This window comes from Camarhynchus parvulus, unplaced genomic scaffold (genome assembly GCF_901933205.1).
Source record: "Camarhynchus parvulus unplaced genomic scaffold, STF_HiC, whole genome shotgun sequence".
NCBI lineage: Eukaryota > Metazoa > Chordata > Aves > Passeriformes > Thraupidae > Camarhynchus > Camarhynchus parvulus.
The window spans coordinates 24,506-40,920 of record NW_022148091.1 but is presented as its reverse complement, the minus strand read 5'-3'; the positions used below and the strand labels follow the sequence as shown (position 1 = coordinate 40,920).

Below are 16,415 nucleotides of genomic sequence, written 5' to 3'. Positions count from 1 at the left end.
AACTGTGTGGCCTTGTGGAAACAAGGAGTCCATTGTGACACTGAGGGGACTTGTGGAACCACAGAGACCATGGTGACAGTGTGGGACCTCATGTAACCATGGGGCCATTGTGACACCCTGGGGGCCAATGGAACCAAGGGGCCACTGTGAAACTGCAGCACCAACGAGAACATTGTGACACTGTGAAGCGTCATGGAACCAAGGAGTCCACTATCACATTTTGGGGCCCCATGGAACGAAGGAGACCATTGTGAGAGTGTAGGGCCTGGTGTAACCAAGAGGCCATTTTGGCACTGAGGGGCTCATGGAACCAAGGACATCTTTGCAGATGACACCAAGCTGGGTGTGAGTGTGGATCTGTGGGAGCATAGCAGGGGTCTGCACAGGGCCCTGGACAGGCTGGATCCAGGGGCTGAATCCAACAAGGTGAGGTTTAACAAATCCAAGTGCCAGGTCCTGCACTTTGGCCCCAGTGCTACAGGCTGGGGACAGAGTGGCTGGCCAGCAGCCGGGCAGAAAGGGACCTGCAGGGACTGATGGACAGCAGGCTGGACATGAGCCAGCACCTTGCCCAGGTGGCCAAGAAGGCCATTGGCTCCTGGTCTGAAATAGGAAGGGTGTGGCCAGCAGGACCAGAGCTGCTGTGCCAGGACTGCTCTGCCCCCAGCTCTGCACACAGACATTGCTGCTGCAGCTCCAGAAAAGGGAACGCAAGAGGATCACTGCAGAAAATTTTGCTGGGAGATCCTTTAGTTCCTTTAAAGCCACCAAGAGCACAGACCCTCACTGAAACAGACTGTGGGCACAGGGAAGGTGGAGAGAAACAAAATGAAAAATGGCAAAACAATGGTTTTAGTTTGTGGACAATATTAAAAAATAAAAGATGGGGGAAAAGGACAAACCCACAAGCAAATCCAAAAGAACTAGAAATTATTTTTATTGCAAGTTATTTGCAGAAATTGGCAAGCATTTTAATGTTTTTGAAACCCTCCAGTCATCAGTGTCCACACTGCAGCCTTGAGCTCCTGGTTCCTCAGGCTGTAGATGAGGGGGTTCAGGGCTGGAGGCACCACCGAGTACAGAACTGACAGGACCAGATCCAGGGATGGAGAGGACATGGAGGGGGGCTTCAGGTGAGCAAACACCAGTGTGCTGAGGAACAAAGAGACCACGGCCAGGTGAGGGAGGCAGGTGGAAAAGGCTTTGTGCCGTCCCTGCTCAGAGGGGATCCTCAGCACAGCCCTGAAGATCTGCACATAGGAGAAAACAATGAACACAAAACAGCCACAATCTAAACAGACAGTAACAGCAAGTAACGCCAGTTCCCTGAGGTGTGAGCAGGAGAGCTTGAGGATCTGTGGGATTTCACAGAAGAACTGGCCCAGGGTGTTGCCATGGCATAGGGGTAGGGAAAATGTATTGGCTGTGTGCATGAGAGCATTGAGAAAGGCACTGGCCCAGGCAGCTGCTGCCATGTGGGCACAAGCTCTGCTGCCCAGGAGGGTCCCGTAGTGCAGGGGTTTGCAGATGGACATGTAGCGGTCGTAGCACATCACGGTCAGGAGGGCAAGCTCTGTTCCGAGGAAGAAGATAATCAGAAAAACCTGTGCAGCACATCCTGTGAAGGAGATGTTCCTGGTGTCCCAGAGGGAATTGTGCATGGCTTTGGGGACAGTGGTGCAGATGGAGCCCAGGTCGCTGAGGGCCAGGTTGAGCAGGAAGAAGAACATGGGCGTGTGCAGGTGGTGGCCGCAGGCTACGGCGCTGATGATGAGGCCGTTGCCCAGGAGGGCAGCCAGGGAGATGCCCAGCAAGAGGCAGAAGTGCAGGAGCTGCAGCTGCCGCGTGTCTGCCAATGCCAGCAGGAGGAAGTGCCTGATGGAGCTGCTGTTGGACATTTGCTGTGCCTTGGCATGGGGATCTGTAAAAAAAGAAATCATGGAATAGTTGGGTTTGGAGAGGACTTGAAATATCCCAGCACAGCCTGGGGGCACTTTCCCCCACTGCCTGCCCAGGGCTCTGCTGCCTGGAGCTGTCCCTGCCAGCAGCTGCTTCCCTGTGCCCAGGGCTGGGCCCTGCCAGTGCTGCCAGAGCCCAGCCCAGCCCTGGGGGCTCAGCTCTGCCCTGCAGAGCCCTCCCAGCTCTGGCACTGCCCAGGGGCAGCTCTGGCTCTGCAGGCTCTGATGGCAACGTCAGAGCAACCCTGAGGAGGCTGGAAAAGGGACACTGATGCTGCCTGTAAGGGGCCCTGTGCTGATTGCTGTCGCTGCCTGGATTATTTAGATCAGAGAGAATTTTTTTTTCCACCTGAACTGAGAAATTAATATCTATGTGCAGTTTCCCATCCCGGCATCCCAGAGCAGTAGCTTAAAAAAGCAGGATTTTCCCTTTTATGCAGCTCTTGACTCACTGGGCGCCCTGTATAATCTACTTGGAAACGTTCTGCGGTCAAATGCCATGCTGGGAGCAGCCCTGAACAATGCAGCATCCTCCCCACACAAGGAGAACACTTCCAAGCCTTTCCAGCTGTCTCCTCCCACCCAGACCTTGTCCCCCAGCGCTGGGAGCAGCTGCCAGGGCTGGCTGAGAGCTGTCCCTGGCAGGCAGCAGAGTCCCTGCCCCAGCACAGCGCCCTGGGCTGCAGGACCCTGCTCTGCAGGACAGCCCTGGGCACCCCTGGCTGCTCTGCACAAGAGACAATCAGAGAATGTACTCACAGGCTCTGCAGGCATTGGGATGTTCCAGCTGTAGGAGATGGCTCCAGGAGCTGCAGCTGCATTGTCCTGCAGCCAGAGGTTCCTGTGCCAAGGGCTGGCAGTGATTGTGCCCCAGGCACTTCTCAGCACCTTCCCAGCCCTGACTGATTGAAGCTCTCTGTGCCTCTGTGCTGTGCCCGGGCTGGCTGCAGGCAGTGCCCCAGCCCTGCTGGGCTGGCAGAAGAGCTGCTCATCAAGAGAAATGTGCTTTTGAAGCTCTTCTTGGTTACCAGGAGCTGCCTCTGTGCCAGGAGCCCAGCCCAGCTCAGCAGCACAGACACAGCACAAGGACTTTAATGAGCCTCTGGGGCTTTGTGCTCAGGCCCTGAGCATCAGTCCCTCAGAGGGAGCTGAAGAAACCTCTCCAGAACTCCAAGTCAGAATCCAACTCCAAAGTTTCTTGGACTTTTAATGGGTCCCAGTGAGGGACACGACTGAGAAAGTGTCCCCAGGCCCCAGGCAGAGCAGAGAACTGCAGGCAGTGCTGACAGGTGGGGACAAAGAGAAGCCAAGTCTTGGTGCCCTGGGGCACAGCAGGGTCTGTGCCAGCAAGGGCTGGGAGGAGACACCTTGTCCTGAGGCCCTGGGGCCTCCTGGCACAGCCCCAGCCAGGCTGGGCACTGTCAGCCCCTTGTCCTGCCCTCAGCATCCCCCCCTAGCCCACATCCCAGTGGCCTCAAGGATCTGCTGGAAGGAGTCCCTGGGGAGCCTTGCTCAGCAATGGCCCTGGGGGCTCCTTCATGCTCCCTGCAGGGACTGCAGGTTTTTCAAAGGACTTTGGCTTTGGCTTTTGCCTTGGAGTCTCTGAGAGGTTTGTGCAATCATGGCCTCCAATTATCTGCTGTAATTAGTCCCTGGAGAGGCTTTGTCAGTAACAACACTCAGTGGGCTCATTAATGCTTCAAGGTACTTCAGTTATTTTAAGGTACTTGGTGTTTCCCTTTTGATACAGACTCTGTGAGAGGTTTGTGCAATCATGGCCCCAATTATCTGCTTTAACGAGTCCCTGGAGAGCTTTGTACTGACACTCAGTGGGGCTCATTAATGCATTGAGATACTCAAGGTTTTTAAGGTACTTTATGGATTTAAGAATACTTTTAGCTACTTCTAAGAATTTTCCTTCCCACGCTGAGTCTCTGAGAGGTTTTTTTGCCACCCTGGTTGCCAATTCACTCCTCCAAGGAGTCCATGAGGAGCCTGTGTTGGGTATCTTCCCCCTTTCTCTTTTACAAGAAAGATCGAACAGAAAGAATTTTGTAAGACTTTATAAAAGCATCCAAACAAACATGGAACAATTAACAATACAACAGCAACCACTAAGAGAATTAATAGTCCTATTTTAGCTAGACATCATCCAACCCTTTAGCCCCTTGGATTGGAAGAGTTTATTGAACCAGTCTTTATTTTCCACTTGAAGCTTCTTGAGCCCTTCCTTCAGTATCTGAATGCTCTTGTGGATTGACTCGCTGTGGCTGGAGAGGTTCATGCAACACATCCCTCAGAGTCTACACAGCCATGCCCATGTGCCCAGAGTAAAAACTCTATCGCTGTTCTGCAAGGTGCCATGTCTGATGGTCTCTGTGTCTGAGAGCAGGCCACTCAATGTGAGGGAGGGAGCATTGGTTTGCTTACTTAACAGGCACCCAGGATGGTCTAATTGTCCTAAAGCTTTAGCTGCAGCCACCCAAGGTAGTCCAAATTGGGGGTGCTACCATCCGATACCTGGATTAAAGCTTTCAAAGCCATCTCTTTGATATCATCCAATACTTCTCTGGGGATACCTGCTGCTTGATCATCTGGTAGGCTGTGTTGTCCTTCTCCAGCTAGATGGCTGATTGTCAAATCCGCCCTTGCCTCATTATTAGCATAGTCTGCTATTAATTGATTTAGTAAACACTTCCATCCCCCTTCCCACAGGGTGTATTCTGTAGGTGACAACAACATGGTCATAATATATTTTAAATCATAGGGGGTTAAGACGTGCTGTAAACATGGCCCTCATTAGGCCATTAAAACAAGGTAAGTCCTTCCTATGGTCTTTAGCTGCCCTACACAGATCCTTGATTTCCCCATAAACCAGTGGCTGATACCTGAGATTCTGCTCTTTTGTTTCATAACATACGGGGGCAATGAGGAGTTTCGAGACTATTTGCCAGTCTCCTTCCTTAACTGCTTCTTTCTGGATCCTTTCCTAGGGATCTTCTGGGGTTGAGGGGCAAGGTGGCTCTGGGGAATCCAAACTGTCTTCTGGGGAGGAAGAATAACTTGGAGCAGAAATATTTGGATTAGAAATAGTGTGACAGTTGGGCTTATTATCTTTGATTATGGGGTTGAATTGTTGCCAGAGGGTGAGGCAAAGGGCGCTGCCATTTTGTCAGGTGTTGGGGAGGAAGGGCCTTGATTTAGGATGGCAGACTTCCAGGCTGGCCTTCTGGAGGTATGGCCCAGGGTGGAGGTGGAATGATTGAAAGTGGGGGCGTGACCCGCAGTTGTGGGGGTGGAGTCTGGAGGTTCGTTCAGGGCAGAAGAGAAGGTTGTGGTAGCAGGAAGTGGAGGAGCCAAGATGGAGGGAGGATGGTCAAGCTCCTGAGCCACATTCAGGCTCCTTCTGTCTTGACTCTCCAGGGCATGATGCTCCAAGACCGCGTGGCCATTGCAATCTTGGAGCATGGTGAAAAGTCTGAGAAAGGCAGGTTTGAGGGGACATCCTGAGTCAGGAGTAACCAATGGACTGAGTTTTCAACACGCTTCTTGCTGGTGAAGGGTCTCAAGGATGGTGTGGAAGATGGGGAGCATGCAGGATGCAATGGGGTCCCTTTTGATTGAAAGGTTGTACCATTTAACTCCCACTGAGTCCCAAAATTCAATGGTATGGATTTTTTCAGCAGAGGCATCTGGAAAATTTTTAATGATCCACTTCAGGATTGATTTTAATTCGTTCTTTGAAAATATTATGTCATGATCAGTGAGAATTAAAGCATCCATATATTCTCCTTTCTACTTTGGACATCTGGCTGCCCATTTTTCTCTTTCTCCGCCTTATGGGGAAGAGCCACCGGAACACCCCGAAACAATTATGGGACATGGGCGCATATTGTAAAAACACAGTGGCAAAATGGGCAATAAATGTCTTGCATTTCCCCAAAGCCCACCTGCAATCCTACGCAGGTGAATCTGTCGTTGTCCCTGTGGATCCTGGCCGAGGTCCCTCGAAGCAATGATGAATCTGCCAGCTTGGCACAATCCAAAATCCTGGGGAGCGCTGGCCTATCCATCAGCTAACCCCAGCTGACATGACTGAGTGTCAGGGTCCCTGTTCGGGCACCAAAGGTTGCAATGAGGGTGGCTGTTACAAACCTGTCTGGTTCCCCAGCTTCAGGGCAAGGGTGGTGAAAATGAAAAGGAGCAGATTCTGGGGAAGATGAAACAGGAAAGCCTTATAAATATGATTGCCTGGCAAAAAAATTTGACAATATGGAAACTCTAAGTGAGATTGAAATGAAAGCAAGATTTGCTATACCAAGCCTTAGTTACTGAACAACTGGAAAACAATGGTATGGCTGGCTGAAGGTAATCTTCTTTTGATGAAACAATACCCTCTGCTTGCAGACATGTCCAAGGGTCAGAGCAGACCCTACTAGCTTGGCAGAATGGGTCCAAAGAGTAGTTTTTAGGGTTTAAAATGTAACACAGTATGGTAATGTAATGATTCTTATAGGCTGTATGTAAATGCTATAGAATTTGTATCTTGTATTAGATTGGTTAGTGAAAACTAGAATATGCAGCCCAGAAGAAGATTTATTGTATTGTAATGGGAACTCCCCTCCTCTTTCAGGTATCCATTTTGGGCGCCTCTTTCGAGCTCCTCTTTTGGGCCTGCTCCGAGCTGTGGTTGGCAGCTCCAAACAAGGCCCCTGCACCCACACCTGTTGGGATCTCTAGCTGGTCAGAGTGACCTGAGAAATGTTAGAAAGTTTCTTTTCCCAGCCCAGCGCTTGAAGAAGGAGTCAGGGCTCTTCATTTCCCTGTCTCAAGGTTGTTTATTTTATCTTATCTATAAAAAAATTTTCTCCTGCCCCACCGAGGTCAGCTCAGCAAGACAGTCCGAGGCATTCTGCCTGCCCCCGGGGCGGTGTTATGTCTTTGTACTAAAAACTACGTGTACAATGTTTACAATTATTTTCCAATGCCTATCACCTATGATAGACAGTGAGCTTCTACTCTAAACCAATGTGTAAGTGCCAATATCACAGCAGAAGATGGAGGCCAACAATAAGAAGGAGAAAGGCTGGACACACCCAGTTCCCCCCATCTTGCCTTCTGAATCCCCATAGCAAAAACCCTAAAATCTACTTTTCCACCCAGTGATAACTTCACTAATATTCTACTTAAACTGTTGTGGCTTGCTGATCTTTATACAAGGTTGGTAATTTGCTCCACGGGACGTAATCAAAACCACAGGCATTTTGGGTTCTGTTCCAGGGTCTCTGAGACCCCTGGCAGGGGTCTTGGCTGCTCAGGACAGCCAGAGGGATGTCCTGGGTCCTGACACACACCCTTTGCAATAAACCACAAGTTCCAAGACCTGGCTTCAGTGATCTCTCATCTCCGTCCGTCCCAACCGTCCTACCCCCCAACACTCCTACAAGCAGGATCAATGGAGTTGCCCAAAAAGAACTTTAGTAACAGGGTGAAAAACAATAAACATGGAGAAGTTGAGCACAGTACGAGGGGTGGGATTCAAAGACCTGAGATAAAGGTGAAGCAACAATATATACACTTGAGGTAGAACACTCTAGAACAATAACCCCATAGGGGAAACAAGTAACCAATAGGGGAGGAGAACTTGGACAACTTAGCATAACAACACTAAAGGCTTATGGGGGAAGTCTCAAACTCACCCTAAGTTAAACAAATGATTCCCAGGGCTTGAAACTCACGCTCAGTTCTTCTGGGGTAAAATCTGGCTGACCCTGAGTTACAGCCGGGCTAACTCCCAGACTACTGATTTGCTCTGGTCCCTTGGGACAATGTGGCCCAACAGAGCCACAATGATGTCCTTGGTTCCACGAGGCCCCACAGTGTCACAATGGTCCCTTGGATCCATGGTGCTCTGCAGTGCCACAATGGCCCCTTCATTTCACAAGGCTCCCAAATGTCACATTGGTCTCCATAGGAAGGAAACCACGGAGCCCCCATGTTTCAGGAGCTGATGAACAGCAACTACCAGAGGCCAAGGCAAGCCTGACCTGTCTGTCCTGGCAGGTTTGCTTGGAGCAACCCTTCGACATTAGAAATTATGAATGTGGAGTCCTAATTTCAGACATTTGTGCCTGGAGAAGAGGGATGAGGTTTTTGTCATAAAAAGAAAAACGCAGAGCCCTTTCCAGTGTTTGGAAAACAGGTGAGTTCTGGCACTCAGGAGTCAAAGACCAGCCAGACTTGTCTGTCCTGGCAACTTTTGTCTGGGAGCAATCCTTGGATATACACAAAAATTTGAAGGTGGAATCCCAATTTTGGCCATGGATGCCTGGAAAAAATGGACACTTCTTTTCCGTAAAAAGAAGAGCCCAGAGCCCCAGTGTTTCAGGGGCAGATGGGAGTGGCCTTCCACATTCCAAGGTCAGCCAGACCTGTCAGGTGACCCCTGGGAGGCCAAGGCAGCCACGCCTATTTCATGTTCCCTTGCTTCCACAGGGCCCTGATGTCACACAGCCCCTGTAATGTCACACAGTCTCTCTGATGTCACACAGCCCCTTGTGATGTCACACAGCCACTCTGGGATATCACACAGCCCCTGTGATGTCACACAGTCTCTGTGATGACACAGAGCCAACTCTATGATGTCACCCTGTGATGTCATACAGCATGCTGCGATGTCACAGAAGCCTGTGATGTCACAAAGCCACCCTGTGATGTCACAGTCTGTTCTGTGATGTCACAGCCTACTATATGAATATTCACAGAGCCACCCTCTATGATGGCAGAGTCTGCTCTATGGCCTCACACCCTACTCTCTGATGTCACAACGAGCTGTGTGCTGTCACAACCCCCTCAGTGATGTCACAAAACCCTCTCTGTGATGTCATACTGACACTCTGTAATGTCACAGCACACACTTTGACCTCACAGCCTGCTCTATGATGTCATACAGCCATGCCATGATGTCACAGCCTGCTCTGTGATGTCACAGAATCCCCTCTATGATGCTGTAGCTGCTCAGTGACCTCACACAACAAACTCTGTGATGTCACAGCCCAACCTGTGACCTCACACAGCCCACTCTGTGCTGTCACACAGCCCCTTGCTGACATCCCAGCTGCTCTGTGCCTCTATGACACAGCCACAGAGGTGCTGCTGTGACACAGCCCCCTCTGGGACATGCCACAGCCCCTGGCAGTGCTGAGCCCCTGGGAGCTCTGTCTGTGCCCTGCTGGTGTCCCTGAGGGGCCCTGGCAGTGCCCCAGCCCTGCTGGGCTGTGCACAGGAGCTGCTCCTGGCCAGAGCTGTCTCTCTGCAGCGCTGCCCTTGCCAGGAGCTGCCTCTGGGCCAGGAGCCCGGCCCAGCTCAGCAGCACAGACACAGCACCAGGACTTTAATGACCCTCTGGGGCTTTGGTGCTCTTTGCATCAGACTCAGTCCCTCAGAGTGTGCTCAAAAAACTTCTCAAGGACTCAAAAAAAAGAGATTGAAACACTGATGTTTCTCATACTTGAAATAGATCCATCTGAGGGACAGGACTGAGAAAGGGTCCCCAGGTTCAAGGTAGAGCAGAACACTGGTGGCAGTGATGACAGCTGGGGACAAGCAAGGGAAAGGTGTCTCTGGTGCTGAGCAAACCTGCGCCTCTGTCCCTGCAGGCTGTCGGCATACCCCGGCTGCCCCACCTGGCTGGCCCCTTCCTTTGCTGACAGCTCTGCCTCCTGCCTGCCTCTGCCTGCCCACACAAAGCCTTGGTTTTGATATCAAAAGGGTTCATTCAATTTTTACTGTGCCTGTGCACTTTCACAGAGAAACAAGGCATTCAGGGGCTGCTTTCCCAGCAAGGATGGGTGGAAGAGAAGATGAAGACATCTGGCTCAAGAATGCAGTGATAGAAAAAGCAAGGACTGAATCTGAGAACCTGGGGTGGGTTTTATGGAAATGGGTAAATTTTAATATACACATAGTGACTGTATTTAAGCGATACACTTGTAGAATCACGTGTCCACATAAGGAGTTATCACCCACTGGACCTCAGGCCTGAATAAATGCTGCTCTCTTAAACACCAAATTAGTGTTAAGGAGTCTTATTCTGATATTTTTGACATTTGGTGACAGCAGAAGCTCACAGAACCAAGGATCCAGCTGTGACACTTGGAACATCAGGGAACAAAGGATCCATGGTGACATTGTGGAACTCAGACCATTGTTGACAGTGCGGAAGCTCATGGAACCAAATGTTGATAGTGACACAGCAGGGTCTCATGGAACCAAGGGTGCACTGTGGCTCTGTCGGGCTTCACAGAACCAAGGAGACAATTTTGACACTGTGGGGCCTCATGGAACCACCTGGCACTGTGACACAGCAGGGCCACATGGAGCCAAGGGGCCATTGAGACCCTGAGGAACCTCATGGAACCAAAGTCTATTGTGATGCAGTGGAACCTCATGGAACCAAAGGTCCATTGTTACACTGCGGGGCCCTTTGGAACCAATGGGACCATGGTGACACCGTGGTGCTCCATGGAACCAATGGGACCATGGTGACACTGTGGTGCTCCATGGAACCAATGGGACCATGGTGACACTGTGGTGCCCTGTGGAACCAATGGGACCATGGTAACAAAGGGGCCATTCTGGCATCGTGGAACCAAGGAGGCCATTGCTGTGTTATGGGGCGTCATGGAACCAAGGAGACCATTGCTGTGCTACAGGGTATCATGGAACCAAGGAGGCCATTGTGACATATGGGCCCTCATGGAACCAAAGCACCATTGTGGCACTGCAAGATCAAGGGCACAATAGTGACACTGGGGGGCTCGTAGGGACCAAAGGGGCATTCTTAATGTGCAGAACCAAGGAGGCCGTTATGACACTCTGGGGCATCATGGAGTGGAGGGTCCATTGTGACACAGCACAGCCTCGTGAAACCATGGAGGTCATTTTTACACTTTGAGGCCTTGTTAAGCCAAAGAGCCATCGTGGCACTTTGTGTCCCCATGGAACCAAGGAGTCCATTGTGACACTATGAGGCCCTGTTGGGCAAAAGGGCAATTGTGGCACTGTGTGGCACCCTGGAACCAAGGGACCACTGTGACACTACAGGGCCCCATGAAACTAAGGATTCATGGAACAATGTGGGACTGATGGAACCAAAGGTTCAGTGTGACATTATGGGGCCCATTGGAATACTGGATACCATTGTGACACTTCAAGGCCTCATTGAACCAAGAGGCTTGGCAGCACCTTGTGGAACCAAGCAGACCATTTTGACACTGATAATTACTCTACTGAAAACAATGCAGAGAGATTTGTTTTCTCCTGATTTCTTTTCCACTTTATAGATTGATACCAGCAATGTCCAATTGATATTGACCCCTAGCACCTTCTGAGGCAGTCTGAAAACATATTAAAATCAAGACCCTTCATGGCTGAAAAAAAATAACACTTTGTCCCCACCCTCCCCCAGCTCCCACCATTTCCCTCATCCAAGCCCTGGCACTCCTATGGATCAGGAATGGTGTGGCCAGCAGGAGCAGGGCAGTGATTCTTCCCCTGTGCTCAGCACTGCTTGGGCAGCACCTCGAGTGCTGTGTCCAGTTCTGGGCCCCCCAATTTAGGAAGGACATGGAGAGGCTGGAGTGTGTCCAGAGAAGGGCAACAAGGCTGGGGAGGGTCTGGAGCACAAATCCTGTGAGGAGTGGCTGAGGGAGCTGGGGTTGTTTATCCTGGAGGAGACGAGGCTCAGGGGAGACAAGGCAGTGTCAGAGCACAGATTGGACTTGATGATCTCCAAGGTCTTTTCCAACCTTGCTGATTCTGGGATTCTCTGAAACCACCCTTGGAGCAGTTGCAGGATGAGCCCTGGGCCTCCTCTTCAGCAGCTCCAGCAGCCCAGGTCCCTCAGCTTCTCCTGCCAGCCCCAAAGCCCATCCTGTCAGTCCTGCAGAGCCTCTGCAGCTCCTCCTCACTGCCTGGAGCCCCCAGGGCCTGGCCTGAGGCGTCAGCGCTGCCCCAGCAGTGCCCATGGCCTGTCCCTGCTGCAGCCCCGGCACTGCCACCCCCAGGGCTGTGCCCGGCCCCGAGAGCACTCAGGCCCTGCAGCAACACCAGGGCCACCAGGGCAGCGGGGCAGGGCCACGGCAGCAGCACTGGCAACACCAAGTGCTGCTGCTGCTGCTGGCACAGCTGCTGGGCCAGCCCTGATCTGCCCCAGCTCTGCACACAGACATTGCTGCTGCAGCTCCAGAGAAGGCAACAAAAGGGCATCTCTGCAGAAAACTCTGCTGGGAGATCCTTTAGTTCCTTTAAAGCCACTGAGAGCACAGCCCCTCATTGACACAGTCTGTGGCCACAGGGAAGGTGGACAGAAACAAAGTGAGAATGGCAAAAAAATCACTTTTCTTTGCGGACAATATGAAAAAAGTAAGGAAAAAGAACATCCGAATAGAAACCAGCAAGCAGTGTCAAAGATGAATTTTGTTAGAAATGATTTGCAGAAATTGGAGAGCAGTTTATTTTTCCTGAAAGCATCCAGTCATCAGTGTCCACACTGCAGCCTTGAGCTCCTGGTTCCTCAGGCTGTAGATGAGGGGGTTCAGGGCTGGAGGCACCACCGAGTACAGAACTGACAGGGCCAGATCCAGGGATGGGGAGGACATGGAGGGGGGCTTCAGGTGAGCAAAGATGCCAGTGCTGACAAACAGGGAGAGCACGGCCAGGTGAGGGAGGCAGGTGGAAAAGGCTTTGTGCCTTCCCTGCTCAGAGGGGATCCTCAGCACAGCCCTGAAGATCTGCACATAGGAGAAAACAATGAACACAAAACAACCAAAACCTAAACAGCAACTAACAGCAATGAGCCCCAGTTCTCTGAAGTTGGAGTGTGAGCAGGAGAGCTTGAGGATCTGAGGGATTTCACAGAAGAACTGGCCCAGGGCATTGCCATGGCACAGGGGCAGGGAAAATGTATTGGCCGTGTGCACAAGAGCATTGAGAAAGGCACTGGCCCAGGCAGCTGCTGCCATGTGGGCACAAGCTCTGCTGCCCAGGAGGGTCCCGTAGTGCAGGGGTTTGCAGATGGACACGTAGCGGTCGTAGCACATGATGGTCAGGAGGAAATACTCTGCTCCCATGAAGAAGATGAGCAGAAAAACCTGTGCAGCACATCCTGTGTAGGAGATGTTCCTGGTGTCCCAGAGGGAATTGTGCATGGCTTTGGGGACAGTGGTGCAGATGGAGCCCAGGTCGCTGAGGGCCAGGTTGAGCAGGAAGAAGAACATGGGCGTGTGCAGGTGGTGGCCGCAGGCTACGGCGCTGATGATGAGGCCGTTGCCCAGGAGGGCAGCCAGGGAGATGCCCAGCAAGAGGCAGAAGTGCAGGAGCTGCAGCTGCCGCGTGTCTGCCAATGCCAGCAGGAGGAAGTGCCTGATGGAGCTGCTGTTGGACATTTGCTGGGGCTGCACATGGGGACCTGTTCATGGAGAAAAGCACAGTGAAGATTTAGAGGAGATACCTGTAACCAAAATCAATGCCATTTCCCATACACCCTCCCCTGGAACACAGAGACAGCCTTTGGTGTTTAAAAGTTCTGGGGTTTTCTTTTTAAGCTCCCCCTATGTCTCTCCTTCTATTCTTAGATATCAGGAACTCTCAGCCTGAGGGCAGAGGTTTGGCTGGGGCACAGGAGGGAGGGGGCTTGTTCAGAGGGAGGGGCTGCACTGCAGGGGATCCTGTGGGCATCTCTGAACTCTCCCTGCCACAGCATTGCTGGGTTTTGTTTTCTCTCATTGCCTGATCTTCTCTCTGCTTCCTGGAGATTTCCCTCCTGCAGGTGTTTCCCTGTGCCTGATCTCTCCCTACCAGCACTCACAGACCCCAAATCTCTGTGCACTCTCCTTGGCCCGACAGAACCCTGCCTGTTTGCAGGGCACTGGCTGGGGGCAGGTTCTGTTTGCAGCTTGGAGAAAGGACAGCTCAGCCTGAGCCTGATGGCTCCAGCAAAGGTGATGCTGGTGCTGTCCATGGGCAGAGTGGCTGAAAGCACATTAGGGATCTCCTGTGCACGTATTGATCACTAAAAGTAACATTTTAGATGTCTCAGGCACTAGACAAAATACATAATTTAAAATTCATAAAAAACTTTAGTATTTATCCCCCCTCCATGTCATTCTCCAATAGTAGGAAACTGAATACAAAGTCTTAGGAAATTTCCCCATTTCAATCACAATCCTTGTCTTGGAAATATTCTATGACTGATCAGAACCCCTCAGCATGTTAGAGCTTCATGATCATTTCACCTGCCCTGCCCCCCCCCCCCCCCCCCCCCCCCCCCCCCCCCCCCCTTGTTTCCTGCTGTTTCCCTCTCTCTCCCTCCAGCCCCTGTTTCATGTTTCTTTTGATTAAAAATTTTAAAACAATTAAGAGTGTATTTTACACTGTTCTCTTCAGAGAGAGTGTATGTGATTGATATTGTGTAGGGCTGCTCAGGAGGTCTGCTCAGGGTTGTGCCGTTTCCCAGCCCAGAGAGCTTGTGCCTTGAGCTGACCTTGGCACCCCCCCCCCACCCCATAATGAGAAATGGAGCCATTTCTCAGCCTTTTGGCTCAGGGTACTCCTTACTGAGTTTGGGATGTATACTTTCTATTTTTCCCCAAAGGTTAATTTTTTGCTTTCTGCTATGAGTAGGGCAGTCACTGCCACAGCCTGAATGCAGGTTGGCCACCCCCAGCTGACAGGGTCTGGTAATTTTGATAAATAGGCCACTGGTTTCCTGGATCCTCCCCAGTCCTGGGCTCACACTCCATGTGCTACCCCTTTTTCTATATCCACAAACAGATAGAAGGGTTTGTCTAAGGCAGGAAGACTCAGTGCCAGTGCACTGACTAAATTTTGCTTTAAAGCTTGAAACTTTTGTTCATCATCTTTTTCCCACCTAATCTCTTCTTCAACTAACTTTTCATACAAGAACTGGATGGCCTGTGGGTATCCTTCAATCCACAGCCTACAATATCCCAACAGGCCTAAAAACCTTCTGACTTCCCTTTTGGGTTTTGGCCATGGGAGTGAGGCTCTCCCCGTAGTTCTCTCAGGGTTCAGCCGCCAGCTCCCTTTTCACATGTCCTAGGTATTTTACTTCCCTCTCTACAAATTGGAGTTTCCCTTTTGATACCCAAAGTTCTTGGTCCCCCAGGAAATTAAAAAACACTATGGTGGATTCCCAAACTTCTTTTTCTTTCTGTCCTGAGAAAAGGAAATAATTTGCATATTGGATGAGCTTTATCTCAGGTTTAATGGAGAAGAGTTGTAGTACTTCTCCTAGGGCTTGACCAAAGAGGTCTTGGGGATTCAGAAAACCCTTGGGGTAACCCAGTCCACAAAAGCTATTGCTTCCTCCCAGAATCGGGGTCCTCCCATTCAAAGGCAAATATATCCCACTTTCCTCTGCCAGTGAAAAAAAATATCTTTTAGGTCTATCATACTGAACCACTGGTGTGCTGGGGGGATATTACTCAGTAGTGTAGAGGGGTTAGGCACTACTGGGCATCAATTCACTGTTCTTTTGTTCACTTCTCTCAAATCTTGGACAAGCCTGTAAGTCCCATCTGACTTCTTTACTGGTAATATGGGTGTGTTATGGGGGGACATACATGGTTCTAAGGTCCTGTCCTCAAGTAGGTCCTGGATCAGCGGCTGCAGTCCTCATCTCCCTTCCAAGGAGAGTGGATGTTGCCACAGTTGAACTGGATGGTTCTCATTAACTATTTTTATTACTACAGGTTTCATGTTCAATTTACCTATTTTTTGGTTTTGCCCACACCACCTCATGAATTTTGTCCTCATCTTCTTCCCTTATTTGGAGAAGCTTAACTACCATTTTCCCTTCCTCTAGGAGGACTCCAGTGTCAAACTGCGCCTGTAAATCCTGTTCTAATAAATTTCACCCTGCTTCTGGAACTAATAGAACATCCCCAATTCCTATTTTATTTGTTCCTTCAAACTTTATTTGCTTTATTAATGAGGCTTTGAACCCTTCCCCTTTAGCACCTACTACTTGCACAGTATCTTGACCCTTTTTGCACCCCTTTGGGATTCTACAAACACAAGTTCCTTCAGCCCCTGTGCCTACCAAGAATTCAATTTCTTCCTCCTGGGGATCTATTTTTAAAGTTATCAAGGGCTCCTGATGCTATTCTGTCCCCAGGAGGCAGAGCCCCTGACACCCCTGGTCTTCCACTTCTCCTTTTTGCTCAGTCTCATAGACCCTCAGCTCCCTTTTCCCTCTGGGGGCAATTCTTTCTGATATGTCCACTCTCTTTACAGTAAAACCAAACTGGTCCTAGGTTTCCGTGTTTCCCAAACTCCTTTTTGTGTCTAGTCCCAAGGAGCTGCATGCCCCCTCTGTGTATCTTCTCTGATTTGGGGTCCCCCTCCCTTCCATGGGTTGTTCTTTGCATGCTG

At 50.6% G+C, this 16,415-nt stretch overlaps 2 protein-coding genes across 2 annotated transcripts; both read right to left on the bottom strand.

Annotated features, from left to right (window-relative positions):
- Positions 1-971: 971 nt before the first annotated feature.
- On the bottom strand, positions 972-1,898 carry LOC115916028 (olfactory receptor 14A16-like). Its single transcript, XM_030969737.1, has one exon. The coding sequence runs from the start codon at positions 1,896-1,898 to the stop codon at positions 972-974; it is 927 nt and encodes a 308-aa protein (XP_030825597.1).
- A 10,574-nt stretch (positions 1,899-12,472) lies between these two features.
- Positions 12,473-13,405, bottom strand: LOC115916027 (olfactory receptor 14A16-like). Its single transcript, XM_030969736.1, has one exon. The coding sequence runs from the start codon at positions 13,403-13,405 to the stop codon at positions 12,473-12,475; it is 933 nt and encodes a 310-aa protein (XP_030825596.1).
- Positions 13,406-16,415: the final 3,010 nt, after the last annotated feature.

Coding starts and splice junctions, on each gene's coding strand:
- LOC115916028 (XM_030969737.1), bottom strand. CDS start 1,898: ATGTCCAACAGCAGCTCCATCAGGCACTTCCTCCTGCTGGCATTGGCA.
- LOC115916027 (XM_030969736.1), bottom strand. CDS start 13,405: ATGTCCAACAGCAGCTCCATCAGGCACTTCCTCCTGCTGGCATTGGCA.